General features: G+C 45.0%; 2 protein-coding genes across 7 annotated transcripts in view; one reads left to right on the top strand and one right to left on the bottom strand.

Annotated features, from left to right (window-relative positions):
- The window catches only part of LOC148684609 (uncharacterized), a 34,876-nt gene extending 31,623 nt beyond the window's left edge, over positions 1–3,253 (bottom strand). For 2 of the 5 annotated variants that reach the window (XM_088652030.1, XM_088652025.1), the window contains exons 1-3: positions 3,116–3,253; positions 1,275–1,413; positions 271–428 (exon numbers count right to left, since the gene is read on the bottom strand). The gene's annotated coding sequence lies outside the window, so the exon portion shown is untranslated. Of the gene's footprint in view, positions 1–270; positions 429–1,274; positions 1,414–1,932; positions 3,006–3,115 lie in introns of those variants that run through there. The other 3 variants (XM_088652027.1, XM_088652026.1, XM_088652028.1) reach the window with 3 other exon arrangements.
- FAM234B (family with sequence similarity 234 member B) overlaps positions 3,100–14,802 on the top strand; it is a 39,318-nt gene continuing 27,615 nt past the window's right edge. For both annotated transcript variants that reach the window (XM_035128012.3, XM_088652018.1), the window contains exons 1-3: positions 3,100–3,230; positions 11,012–11,404; positions 13,265–13,363. In XM_035128012.3, the coding sequence (XP_034983903.1) occupies positions 3,194–3,230; positions 11,012–11,404; positions 13,265–13,363 (529 nt within the window). In that variant the 5' untranslated portion in view covers positions 3,100–3,193. The remainder of the gene's footprint in view (positions 3,231–11,011; positions 11,405–13,264; positions 13,364–14,802) is intronic.

The following is a 14,802-nucleotide window of genomic DNA, read 5'->3' on the forward strand; positions in this document are numbered from 1 at the left end:
GCAGCAGGGTAGGAAAAGTAAAGATAACTGTCAACATCAGAGAATTTATCATTAGAACGGCACTCGAAGTGCACAGGCCGCCGGAAATAAAGCCACTTTGAATGCTTACTGTTCAAATGTGCTGCACTAACGTATTAAATAAAAATACCTATATTCAGAGGTCATAAACAGTGCCCTCATCTAGTTTTACGTTGGCCAATCATGTTGGCTACATACTGAACAGAGGGAAGTAAGAATATAGCCACGTGTTAATGATACGTTAAGGCTTACCGTTCACCAGGGGTTCTTTGAGTGAGTATCACAATGATTCCTTTGTAGTTTACAGCTCCTGGCAGATTGAAAATATCTCAGGATCTCCTGGTGAGTTGTATATGTCTTTCATAAGCATAATAGCTCCATATATTTGCCTGCTCCAAATGGTAACTATTCTGTGGGCATAAGAATATATAAACAAGGTAAGCCAAATGACAATTTAAGAAAGCACTGAACCACAATCATATCCACATTATCTTTCAGATGGAAATTAAGGGAAATCTTCTAAAAAATCAGCGAGACATTACTGCAGAGGGCGGCTTGGCTAGCTTTGCTGCAGTTCCATATGTTCTCTGAGCTCTTCCACATTTGAGTCATAAAATGAAACAAGAATGGCAGCACGTAAGGATGGTATGGGTATTTTGCAATGGGTGCTCTTAAAACTCATGCAACCTAATTCTACGCCGTACTGTACTTGCAATGAGAATAGGCATGCTGACTAGAGGAAAACACACATTTTTCCTGCAAGCAAAAAAACAAAACAAAAAACATTAGCCAGAATGTTGAGAGAGTTTTATGTCTGGTGCAATTTCTGCGGGAAAACAAAGTTGGATCCCCTGTTAACACTTGAATGACAATGAGACAATTATTCTGTAATAAAACTAATGTGAAATAGCCTTTCTCAGCCTGTCCACATCCCTTATCTCCTTTTTATTTATTCATTCATTTGGGACTGATTAATGAGGAGGATATGCAGAATTTACTGTTTCTAGCACCTGATTATCCTGTCACTTCACTGAGACAAATTATCAGCTCAGGCTTCAGTTCTGTGCATATGCATCAGGGATTAAATCCCACCGAGTTCAATGGGGCTGACTTCTGAGCTGACATGTACAGAATGCAATAATTGAAGCCAATGAAATCCATTTCAGATTTTAGTCAGTGTGGTGTAAAGTGGTTAGAGTGTAGGACTAGGACCTGGGAGACCAGGGTTCAAATCCCCACTCAGCCATGAAGCTTACCTTGGGCCAGTCACCGCCTCTCTGCCTAACCTACCTCACAGGGCTGTTGTGAGGATAAATTGGGAGAGGGAGAACCCTGTAGGCCACCTTGAGCACTTGAGGATATAAGTCCAGTAAATAAATCACCCTTGACCTCGTGCTGAAAAAAATAAAGGGATTTAAAGAAGCTTGTCAAGAATCAAAGAGGTTATTTTCAGAATCTCCACTTATTACAAATCACTCACTACTTTAAATATGCTGTATGTGCAGCAGTGTAATCCTATGCATGTTACTTGGAAATACATTTCACTGTATTAAGTGGGCCTGACAGGAAAATGTGCATAGCACAGCATTTTTTTAATTTTTTTTTAAATCCTTTTTGGTCTATGAGTGATATAAATCAGTCTTATTTTCCTTTCACAGGTGGTTAAAGGAGTCTGAACAAGAACCTGCCAATGCCAGCAGATGATTCACAGTGAGGTCTGAAGAACACAAGTTTTGTACAATGCAGCAGTCAGTTGCTAAGTTGCATTATCTCTGTGTTTTATGTTGGCATCAGCAACGCAGCTCCCTTTGAAAAGCTACCTTCTGATCCAAGCCAAAGGGCTGTGGCCCTACACATGTTTACACAGGCAGTTTCACATCAGGGCAGACTGAACTCTGTAGTTTGCAGAAATACCTTGCTGGAGCCAAGACAGCCTTTGGCCGCAAATCAAAACTGCGTCCAGTGTTGAGGTATTAACGTTTTCACATCTGGAGCAACAAATACTGATGGTACTATTTGCACATCCAAAATGTTGATATGGGTGCCAAGAAGAGGTGGGCGGCTGTTCAGTGAAGGGAAAAAGACTCAACAAGCTCAAGCCAGAAGTAAAAAAAAGATACTGAGCCTGGATGGGAGAAACGTCAGTTCCTGTAAAAGAGCATCCTGACTGCAAACCCCACTTGTCTTTCTTCCATTTATGACCTCAGTGAGCCTCTCAGTGGAAAATGTTCATTCTCCAAAGGAACATCCTGAATTGATCCACCTAGCTCCGGCATGCTGACTGCACTGGCAGGGGTCTCTCCCAGTTGTAGCTGGAGATTCTGGGGTTTGAACCAGACCTTCTGCAAAGCTCTACCACTGAGCATACATATCATCCAGGGAAAGCACATTATTTCCATCAAAGAATCCTGGGAACTGTAGTTGGTTAAGGGTGCTGGGAACTGTAGCTCTGGAGGATAAAGAACAGTTCCCAGGCGAAAGTCATGCACTTCGAAAGCATGGTGTGCATACAGAGGAGCTTTCTGCTGACTTCCCTGGGAGAGGAATGACTAGAGCGGGGAGTACTAGACCCCCCCCCCGCCCTCTGCCCTCTCTCCTCCTCCCCCCAGCCGGCTTTCCACCCTTTGATCAGATTCTCAGAGGGCTTTTAGAATTTGGGGCGCGGCTCTGTCGCCAACTGGGGATTAATCCATTTCTCAAATGCCACTATTTGCAACGCTTGGCGGCAGCTCTTTCCTCCTCCTTGTTGCAACGCCGCGAAAAGGTTGCAGCCCATTCTTGGATCATAGGGTCCAGCCACTTGGGGTAGCAAAATACGTCGTTCTGACTCTGTGAAGCCAGGAGTCCCTGCTCGCGCTCTCTCTCTCTCTCTCTCTCTCTCTCTCTCTCTCTCTCTCTCTCTCTCTCTCTCTCTCTCTCTCTCTCTCTCTCACACACACACACACACACACACACAAACACACACACACACACACACACACACACCTGAAATGGCAAGCCAAGAAACTATGGCCACTACATCCAACCCCCACCCCAGCCGCCTAGCGCTGCCGCGCGTTCTGCGCCAAAGCGCGCGCAGAAGCCAAAACCTCGGCACCTTAATTCGGGCTCGCTGCAGAACTACACTTCCCAGGAGGCAAAAGAGCCGAGCGCATGCGCGCTTCCCGTCTCCAGCATGGCTACGGTGCTGTCACGGGCGCTGAAGCTGCCAGGTAGGGGGTCTGGGCTCGCCGCGCGGGGAAGCGGCAGGGGGCGAGGCTGGCAGCCCCCGGCGCACGAACTTGCCGCGGCGCCCCGAGCTCTGCGCTTCGTCATCCGGGTCCCACCTAGGTTTCGGAAAGGCACCGTCGCATCCCCCCTCCCCCTTTTGCATCCGGGTCTCAGCAGGTGCTCCTCATCTCTGGCCCTAAAGGCGCGCGGAAAGGGGCGGCGCGGGAGGGGGGCGAAAGCTGCGCGGGTTGGGAGGTCGGGGATGCGAAGCGAAAGGTGGGGAGTCGTGGGAGGTGGCCGTGATAATGAAGCGCGCCTCCAGCTCCTCCTGGGGGAGGAAAGGGCGAAGGGAGGGGGGCGGCTTTGGGTGGAAGAAGAAGAGGGATTACTGGTCCCAGGATTGGGGGGGGGGTGATGGGGAAACTGTGAGTCAAATTGGTGTTCTGCTGCCAAGGAAGAGAAATCCGAATGAGGTGGAAGCAATCCTCTGTGCTCCCCAAAGCTACCCTGGCGGTAAATCTTCGGTTTGCATCGAAGTATCAGCCTCCACATTTATTTTTTAAGTTGATATTTCACCATGAATTACCTACATCTGTCTGAGAGACACGACCTAGGCGTCTGGAGGAGGAAAGGATAACAAGGACTCGAACCCAGTTTGAGCAGTGACCTAAGTATGAGGGTTTGGCATCATTTTCTTAAACTTCAGGAGGTTTGCCTGTAATTAAACTGCTATTTTAAGCTCTTCGTAGCTGAGCCAGGCAGCTCATTGTGCCACGTAGTGTAAAGGTAAAGGTAAAGGGGCCCCTGACCATCAGGTCCAGTCGTGTCCGACTCTGGGGTTGCGGTGCTCATCTCGCTCTATAGGCCGAGGGAGCCAGCGTTTGTCCGCAGACAGCTTCCGGGTCATGTGGCCAGCATGACAAAGCTGCTTCTGGCGAACCAGAGCAGCGCACGGAAACGCTGTTTACCTTCCCGCCGGAGCGGTCCCTACTTATCTACTTGCACTTTAATGTGCTTTCGAACTGCTAGGTGGGCAGGAGCTGGGACCAAACAACGGGAGCTCACCCCGTTGCAGGGATTCGAACCGCCGACCTTCTGATCAGCAAGCCCTAGACTCTGTGGTTTATCCCACAGCGCCACCTGGGTCCCTGCCACATAGTGTACAAAGGTTAATTAATAATACCTTTTTTTGCATCTTGGTGTATGTTGCCCAGTGGGGTTTTTTCCTGCTCCTGTCAGACCGATTAACCTGTTTGTCGTCTTCTGCATTTTAATTGGTGCAATGTACTGACAATGAGTTGAATCCAAGCTAAGTTCATTAAATCGACGGAGCAAGTCAGCCATAACTAAAAGGGATGTCCCTTTTATTTCAGCGAAAATCGGTGCAAATAATTTAGTCTGGATTCAACCAAATTGCTTTAAGTTAATTGAGCTGTGAATGCAATTCTAAGTAAACAAAAACTATTTTCATCGTGTTTCACAAATACTTCACATCCATCATTTAAACCATCCAAATATACTGGTTTTCACAAACAACTTACAGGCACCCCAGATTCACACACACACACACATCAACATTAAAAGCTTAGGTGTATATTTCCCCCCTGTGACTTTTGCCAGTGGCGTCTTGCATATTGTTGGTGCATTTTAAATTTTAAACAATAGTGGCAGTACCATATATATTTTTTAAAATATGAAATAACAGAAACCAGTTATCTGCTATATTGCAGAGCCTTTAGTGATTTTCAAATACACAGGCATTTCAAAAGCATAAATCACAAACTAAAGTATTGCATTTTTTTGGATGTAACTAGATTGTCTGATCCAGAAAAATCCTAAGCATTAGATAGAAATGTGCTTAAGCATTTGATTCCCAACCCCACGACAGTCCTATGCAGCTTTGACACCTTATACTGGTTTAAAATTTGAAAATACTTTTTCCAGCTCTGAGACTTGTGGTTTGTAAGACAAGAGGGGGAAGCTGAGCTAGAAGAGAGGACAGTACATGTGACAAAAGTAAGCAATGTAGAAGAGAGCCATGTCATCTCTTATGCTGGGCTTTGGCTAATAACTCTTCTGGCTCACTTTCCTTACTTTCCTTATGTTTGCTTGGACATAATCCAACTTCTTGGCAAAGTAGAACTCTAGAGAGGAGATGTGGCACTTTTGCATCGGTTAGTAGAGGCCATAACACCATCCACATGCCCTCATCTCAGTTGAAGCAAAATAAAAAAATTCCTTCAGTAGCACCTTAAAGACCAACTAAGTTTTTATTTTGGTATGAGCTTTCGTGTGCATGCACACAAAAGCTCATACCAAAATAAAAACTTAGTTGGTTGGTCTTTAAGGTGCTACTGAAGGATTTTTTTTTATTTTGCTTCGACTCAGACCAACACGGCTACCTACCTGTAACTCATCTCAGTTGCTTACCCATCTACCAGAAAGCCTTGCTAAGGTGCTCCTTTTTTATCTGATTTAAAGGACAAAGTGTTCTCCTTTGTAACTAATGCTGTCCTTGCCTACTAGTTAGCTATCCTCTTACCAGCACACTCCTACAGTGGGTGTGTCCTCCTTGTTTTTGCCCAATTTACTCCTGAGTCCCACCCCTAACTCAAACAGCTGCTCCAGTAGGATACCGTGGTCAATGGTATCAAAAGCCACTGAGAGTTTGAGAATTAACAAGGACACATTTGCCCATCTCTCTCCCGACAGAAGTCATTATACAGGGTGACCAAAGCAGCTTCTATGCCATTCTCCCTCTGACCACTCATCATTGTCCCACCACCAGTCCTCAGGCTCTGAGCCTTCTACCCTAGCTGGTTTCTCCCACCATGTGCCTGTATCCAACTAGTTCATGACACTTATGTTATAAATACCTTATAGCAACAGGTATAGGTGATAGTACATGTCTACTGAGTTCAGTGGAAATTGCTCCCAAGTAAGTGAGTATAGCTTGATTGTAGCCTGATTCATTTCATTTCATTTCATTTCTATCCTGTAGGCTTAGGGAGGTTTACAGTGCTTTAACATTTCTTTCCCCTTGCCCTAGCTCAGCTTCTTACAACCTACCTCCACCCACCTTTCCCATTAAAACAATGAATCCAAATCTTTAATTAAATGTGCCCCTCCCTCCCTTTTCACATATATTGAAATGGAAAAAAGAAATCCACACGCCCTTCTCCATCTGCATGCAGCCTAAATTCACTCTCTTTTAATTAAAACAAAAACAAACAAAAAACCCTGCAGCTGTACTAGATATGCAGGAGAAGGGGGTTCAATTCCTATTCCTGCATTTTTTTGAAGGGAGAAAAGAAAAGCTTCACAAATAAGTAAGGCAGTTGCATCTCCTTGACAGAGTATAATCTCCTTTCTTGCACACGCCTTTTTCTCATTCAAGTGCAACTACTTGAATGAATTGAAAAGTGTTATCGGCTAAGGCAGGGCCTGCACATTCAGCAGAATAAGATTACAGAAAGAGTTGTAGCCCAGCGCTTCATAGAATCGTAGAATTGTAGAGTTGAAAGGGAACCAAAGGGCAGCGGCGGAGGAAGCTGCTTGGGCGCCTGGGGCGGCGTGCCCAAGGGCGTGGCGCATCGTGGGGCCTCCAAAGTCTGCCTGCCTCCTCCCACTCAGCCGCCCTACGGCTGGGGGGGGGGAGGCAGTGGGCGGACAGTTTGGACAGTGCGGAGCCTGCACACGCCCAAGCCACCGCGTCTCTCCCAGGCCCCGTGGTGAATGCCACCCAGCATTTTGTCACCCTCATCAGTGGTGACACCTGGGGCGGCCTGCACCCACTGCACCCCCCTTCCTCCACCCCTGCCCAAAGATCACCTGGTCCAACTCCCTGCAGTGCAGGAATCCTGTCCGCAGCAGTCCCTAGTTGGGCTCGAACCACCAACCTTCTGGTTAACAGCCAAGCGCACTAACTCACTGTGCTGCCAGCTCTACCATGAGATGCCAGGCATTGAACCTGGGACTTTCTGCATGCAAGGCAGAGCCTCTCTCAGTGAACTACAAAATAGGCTGGCCACTTAAAGCATCACCAAAAAAGAGAGCACAGATTTGTGTATGCTAATTTAGACATAATTGCTATATTTTTAAAATAAAATGCAATGCATGTGACCTGTGTATCTGCTCAGTTTGCTAAGTGTTAACCCTGCTGTCCTTTCTTGTGATTCTTTTATATTTAAACTGGACTTACCTTTACTTGCCAGACTGCATGATAACCCTGCTTCAAACTGCACGAATGAATAATGATCGTTGTTGGCATCCATCTGTCTCGGGAGACAATGGAAAAGTGTGCCTTTTTGGGTGAAGTCAAACTGTTGGAAGGTTGCACTGCAGTGCCTGCTGTTGCTGTAGAGGCCGATACGGGAGAGACATGTTTTGATGCAGCTGGGGCAGATGTGCCGATGCAGATGTACTATGCCGTTTCTTCTCTATGTGTTCCTCCCAGCAGTCAATCCTTCTCTGGTCACTGCTGTGGATACAAAACCTGACTGTCTCTCTCAAAGCACTGTGGTTGTGTGCAGGGGATTCCCACATGGCAGGGCTGGTGTTGCCAGCCGTCATGTCATGCTCAATATGTGAAAAACTCCCATGTGATGAGAAAAGTAACACAGCAGGGAGTTGGCTGGGTTAGAACCTTGGCCTTCTGTGCCTGAAGGGAAATCTCCTGGGATAACAGTTTCGAAGGAATGAATGGTTAGTAGGGAAGGGATGCACACATTGGATAATTGTTTTCAAATCTGATTTTTAAAAAAGTTATTTTCATTTTTTACTAGGGTAGCAATCCTAATTCTACCCGCACCTCCCACCTGGGAAGTGTGACTGCTGTATCCTCAATCTTGCTGGCATAACAGCAAGGGCGGAAGGAAGGGACGGGGAGGTAATGGTGTAGCGATCAAGACTGGATCAGCCCCAATGCAATCTTGAGATGGTAGTGGTGCCAGTTCAAGATCCAACAGATTCTGGGATGGCTCAGTTCTGCCCCTTAAAGCCCAATTTCAGGGGGATTTGCTGGCTGTTGCCAGCAAGGAGGCTGCCTCTTCAGTGGGCAGAAGAGGGAGCTGTGTGCCAGCAGAATCACACTGGCAACACTGCAGGCACCAGGAGGCTGATGGAGGCCAGCAAGGCTGGGGGTGGGGTGGAACATATCTTCCCCATCTACCTCCACCCTCCAGTTTGGCCAAAAGGTTGGATTGCTCTGTAATCTGTAAAGTAATATGAGGTATTCACTGGTAGTCGGTGGAGTGCTCTGGCTCTGGACTGCTGATATGAACCAAATCTTTGGTTTTTTGAGAGCATCCTAAATCCAGACTCCATACTTTGCTTGGAATAGGACTGCTATGCCTTCTGCCAGAGAAGCGGATGGTGACATAAACATGATGCAATTAGAATGACAGTTTTAAGTCTGTAAATAGGAAGGAGAAGGAGTTTGGATTTGATATCCCGCTTTATCACTACCCTAAGGAGTCTCAAAGCGGCTAACATTCTCCTTTCCCTTCCTCCCCCACAACAAACACTCTGTGAGGTGAGTGAGGCTGAGAGACTTCAGAGAAGTGTGACTAGCCCAAGGTCACCCAGCAGCTGCATGTGGAGGAGCGGAGATGCGAACCCGGTTCACCAGATTACGAGTCTACTGCTCTTAACCACTATTAGTGTTATGGATTAGAGTATCTCTTCACTCTTAGTGAACATGCAAATAATAAAAGACATGAGTGAATGCTTAGTTAGCACTAGTCTGTAGAATAATTTTCAGATACGAGTTGAGATGGATGCTTGCCAAGTCTGGTTGGAGTTTGTACATGAAATGGGTGGGTTCCATCTTGTGCTTTGGTTCAGGCACCAAAGGATGTATTGGGCTGGTCCTGGGAGTTGTTTCTTGCATCCACACACATGCTGTTTGGCTGTTCTGGAGCAACAGGGTTTCTCGTACTAAGTCTATGCTTGGTAGCTTGTGCCTTGAATGTGCAGGAAGTGGTAGGATGCTGGTCGAGTTCTTTGAGCCCTGGTAGAATGTGCATCAAATGGCTAACTGAAAATCTCTGCATGATCAGGGAGTAAACTTGAGGTTGAGTAAAAGATAACATGCAAGAATTTGAACCGTCAGGCTGTCTTCCTCACCTGTGTTTCATTCCAAGCAAATTGGTTATGTTAAAATCACCATAGTCAGTATGTTGGTTGGGCAGAGGTGCAGGAAGTTTACACTAGAATTAGTGACTAAGGTTGATGCCTTCAGAGTTTCCCAATATAAGTGGTCAAATGGTGTGCAGATAAAAGAACTTGAGTGTCCTCAAATGTACAACTAAACAGAAAATGAAGGTACTGATTTGTGAGAATAGGAAATTGCCATCTTGTCTCTTTCTTTTTTTTACACACACACACACACACACACACAGAGAGAGAGAGAGAGAGAGAGAGAGAGAGAGAGAGAGAGAGAGAGAGAGAGAGAGACTCCTAAAAGAGCCCCAACTAAGCCGAATAGCTAGCCTAAATGAAAAGGAGGGGGTAGTTAAATACATTGAAAGGTAGGGTTTTTCTTTGTCACCATGGTTGCTTTGCAAGTAGGCAAGGTATATGGTTTTGTTCTTGAGCAAAAACGTTGGAGGGGGGGACACAAATCTTAGGCATGCATAGGTTTAAGCATAAAATAGCAACAGCACAGGGCTTCAGAGAGCAGAACGTGAAGGTATTAGAAGTAATTAGGCAAATTATGTTGTATCTTTTTTTTTTTCCAGAACTGTTGAGCTCTGCCATTCCTCCCCTTGCATTTAATCTTCAGAAATGTAGAGGGGCTCCTTCCCACTGTCTTCCCTTTTTCTTTCCATTCCCCTGAAAAATTGCCTCTTTGGAAAACAGATCCCTTTTAGGAGATCCAATGATGCCAGAGTTCATTTAACCTCCCCCTTCCCTGAAACTATGATTATTTCTCCAAGTTTCTTACTGCCAGTTTGGAAACTGCAACTGGTGCAGACAAATTGCTTATGGGGAGCTGCAGGTTTGGTCATATAATACCCATTCCAGCACATAACTATGCTGACTGCATATACATTTTGGACCCCAATTCAGAGAACTGGTCCTAAACCTATAAAGCCTTGCACTGCTTAGGACCTTTGCACTGCTCAAGACCAGCATAAACCTACCCAGACCCCAAGATTGTTGTCTGAGGCCCTTCTTTAATTGCCCCTCCATGATAAGTCCAGAGGGTGGTGATAAAGGAGAGGTATTTTTTAAATTTTGGCCCCCACCTCTGGAATGGACTTCCCAGTGATTTCCACCTGCACCAGTATTATTATTTTTTACACCAGGTTTTTTTTTAAAAAAAACCCTTCTCCCAGGCATTTGATGGTATGAGATATGCTGGTTCTGCCCCTAGATTGCAGATTTGTGCTGTTGGTGGTGCTTTGTACTGTTACAATGTTCTATGTTTGTTGGTTTTAAAAACGTGTACATTTTTAAACAATTGTGCGATTTGCCCATAAACCATGAAGTTTTAGGTGGCAAGCAAATTTTTTTTAAAAAAATCTCTCCCCACGACTGAGAGCCAGTGTTATTATAGCGGTTAGAGTGTTGAACTACCTAGGATCTGGCAAACTAGGGTTCAAATTCCTACACAGCCATGATGCTCAAAAGGTGACCTTCACTATCCTAAACCTAGCTACCTTCTTGGGGTTTTTGTGAGGGGGGAAATGGGAAAGGGAAAGAACCAGGTGTGCTACCTGGAACTCCTGGGATAAAAGGTGAGCTATGAATACGTATAGCAATAACTCTCTCTCCTCAGGCAAAAAGAGCCCAGATCTTGGGGAGTACGACCCTCTCACTCAAGCGGACAGCGATGAGAGTGAAGATGACTTGGTGCTCAACTTACAGAAGAATGGTGGCATCAAGAATGGGAAGAGCCCCCTGGGGGAAGTGCAGGATGTGGACTCGGATGTGGACGTCGGGATGACGAAGCAGCACCTGTCGGAGGGTCTGGCAGAAGAGTACCCCAGCGAGGCCACCAGTGGTCTGGAGCAGAAGACCGCCAACTCCATGATGCCTTATGTGCGCACAGCTGTCTTCTTGCTCACCGTGGTCGTCTCCATGATCCTCGTGCTGGTGTGTGCTTTCCTCATTCCTTGCCCTCCAAGGGACTTGCACAATACCTGGATTCGCAACTTGGGCCAGGAGGCGGGTAAGTTGCTTCTGCAACACTTCCCTGGCTTGTGGAATGTGTGTCCTAGTGGGATCTGATGGGGAATGAGGAGAACTGCATGTGAATTGCTGCCCACTGTCCTTATGTAGAAAGCTAATTCCTAATAAAGGAAATAGCAATCAAAGACCGGTAGAAGATCTTTTTTTTTAAGGACTTTTGCAGTTAGGAAAGTGACAGGGTAATGAAGTGAAAAATGTGGAATGAACAATTGATGAACAAGAAGACGTATAAACACTGTGTCAGCAAATCAGGTTGAACGTGCATTGTCATGTCACCACCTCTCAAACAAATCTGAATAAATGCTCAATGAATACTGAATGCAACCTGACTTCCACATAAGGTTTGCACAATGAAATCAGGTTGAATGATCAATAAACAAGTTTGTCTGCAGGAGACTTCAGTTTATCCACAAATTATACAGGGTTTTTTGGTACTACAGTCCCAGATTCTGAAAATGCAAGATTCAAACATTAATTAGAAATGCATAATGCAAATTTACTTAAACATATTTAATTTAGATGCTAGACACAATTTGCAAAGTTTAACCCTTTGGGCTGGGTTTCACATATAGTAGGATGTACCTCTCTCTTGATGGCAAAAACATTGAGCAAATCAAGGACTGAAGGCTCTATTTAGTTGAACATCATCATGCGTTAATGGTTAGATAACACAACAACAACAGCAACAACAACAACAACAACAACAACAACAACAACAACACGTGCTTATCTTTTAAAAGTGGTTGAACCTCACATGAAAGAATTGATTAAATTTGTTGATTTGAAAAGAGGAATCCCATCTGATGAGTTAAATTGCTGATTTAAGATTCTTTAAGTCAATCCACCCTTCTAGGAGATTAAACAATTATCCAGCTTTATTTTCACCACAAAAAAGTAAAATAAAGCATGCTGATTTCACTTGTCCCACTGCCTATCCCTGCAGCTGGTGATACTACTTTCAAATGTTATTGTTGTTGTTTTTTTTGGAATGTAGAGAGTCTTTTTCTCTTTGAATCACCTCGTTTCCCCTTTAGAATCATATCAGCACTGTCAAAAGTAATTCTGTACATACTACCTTTTTGTTCTGAAATAAGAAATTGTATAAAGCTGTGATGTTCTAGAATGAAGGACAAGTATTTGAAGTAAAAGATATCTTGCAGCCATATCAGGAATGGAAACAACCTTTGAAGCATCATTGCTCCTCCTGTGTCTCGTCTCTGATTGGCCCCTTTCAGAATCCTGAACCCAAAACCAGCTCTGACTTATTCTTTTCCGCTAGTGTCCTTCCCTTTTCATGTAGAAATATATATTTGGGGCGGGGTGTGTGTGGTGGAAATCTAAATACTACATTTCAAAAATCCTTGCTGAATTTTCTCTGGATGCCTGCCTTGCATCCTTAAATTTGCAGGAACATTTGACTGACTGAAGATATTCTTACTCGTTGAGGGCAGCGAGGACACCTTGTTTTCAAACTGGGGGCCAAAGAATAGAGCTCTCTCTGGAATGCAGCTGTGGCAGGGGCCAACTCAAGTCACTTATTCAGGAAGTATTTCTGAATGGACATACGCTTCAAAATCAATGACAATAACCGCAAGTTGTTAATGATGGAGGTTTCTTTAGGTCAGGGTGGAGAACTTGTGACCTTCTAGTTATTGTTGGACTCGAACACCCATCAGCCCTTGTCAGCATGGGGAATCGTCAGGGCAGATGGGAGCTGTAGTCCAGCAACATGTGGGCAGGAGCACAGCTTCCTCATCCCTGTTCTTGGTCATACTGGACCAACTTTGTCTAGATGGGAAGCAATTTCTAGAAGAGTAATTTGTTTCACATTATCCTTTAGGCGGAGTGCTGTTTCCTCCGGAACTTTTTGACGTAAATGGTGATGGTCTTCCTGACATCCTGCTCTCCTTCACAGCTCTGAAAAATGCCAGTGTGTTGGGTAAGCACGCCAGATACCCATATATAACCCCAAATCCAATAGCACAAGGTTTCTCCGTGCTTAACATTTTATTATCATGCCGAACAATTCAGTTCTTCTGTTGACTCATGCTGCTTACAAATTGAGATATCCCCCTGTGAGTTTAATAGATATGATTGCTCCATATGTGATACACTTCTTTTGATTTTTTAAAAAAATCTTCCTTTAATGCCTTTCCACACAATCAGTTGCTTTAAAAAGAGAAAGAAAGAAATCCACATACAGTTTCCACTCATTTATGGAATTCAGCCTGCAAGGGCATTGCCAAGCAGAGATTTTGTTTGAGATTTATCACCTTTTTACAAGCTGTCCAAATGTTCTGTGCTATACCATATACGCATATAAGATAAGGCTCCATCCCTGATCCATTCTTAGTATGAGCTGAACAGTTTATGTGAGGTTTAGTGCTTGAGCACATGAGTAATCCTGTCCTTCATGCCCCACTTGAGCACCCAGACTCATCACCTTTAGGGCATCCTTCCCCAACTTGGTGCCTTCCTTGGTGTTTTTGACTACAACTCCCATCAATCCCAGGCAGCACGGCCATGTTGAACAACAACTCCCATCAGACCTGGTACTGCCTAGTTGAGCACTAGATGTTGAGCAGATAGTGTTATCGGTTCCATGCTGTGGAACACTTTTCCAGCAGAGATTCAGCAGCACCCTTGCTTTTGACTTTCAGGTGTCTCTTACAGACTGTTTAATGCCACCAGGCCTATGCAGTTCTTCAAAGTGCCCATTGAGTAGCCTGCCATTTAAATGGTGGCTTGGTCCTGCTTTTAAATATTTTTAATGTTGCTGTGCACCACCCAGATGTTTGGCAGGAGGGCAATATATAAATCCTTTTATAAGTGAATGCATATTTATTTATTGTGCTTTTGTGCTTGTGCCCTGCTTGCAGGTTTCCCACAGGCATCCTGTTGGCCACCGTGAGAACAGGATGCTGGACTAGGTGGATCCAGACCTGATCCAGCAGACTCTTCTTATGTTCTGAAACAAATATAAATTAAACTGATCAATCGGATGGAAGCTGTGGAGTTGCCTTCCCCAACTTAGTGCCACCTCACATGTTTGGGACTAAAACTCTCATCAGCCCCAGCCAGCACACTGGGAGTCACAGCTGATGGGATTTGTAGTCTACAGGGCACCAGGTTGGAGAAGATTGCCCTAGACACTGTGAGTCTTTAGGAAACATGGCCATTAAGTGGATTGGCAGGGCTGTAACCAGGACTTTAGTACACAGCAGAGAGTGTGCAAGGTAGATAGTTGTGCCTCCTTTTAAGACCCGGATGGCTAATGTGTTGCCCTCCATTGATGCTGGACTACAACTCCCATTATCCTTGATCATTGCCTCCTCTGGCTGGGGATGGTGGGACCTGTAGTACAGCATCCTCCAGAGA

Source organism: Zootoca vivipara, chromosome 9 (assembly GCF_965207765.1).
Source record: "Zootoca vivipara chromosome 9, rZooViv2.hap1.1, whole genome shotgun sequence".
Lineage (NCBI taxonomy): Eukaryota > Metazoa > Chordata > Lepidosauria > Squamata > Lacertidae > Zootoca > Zootoca vivipara.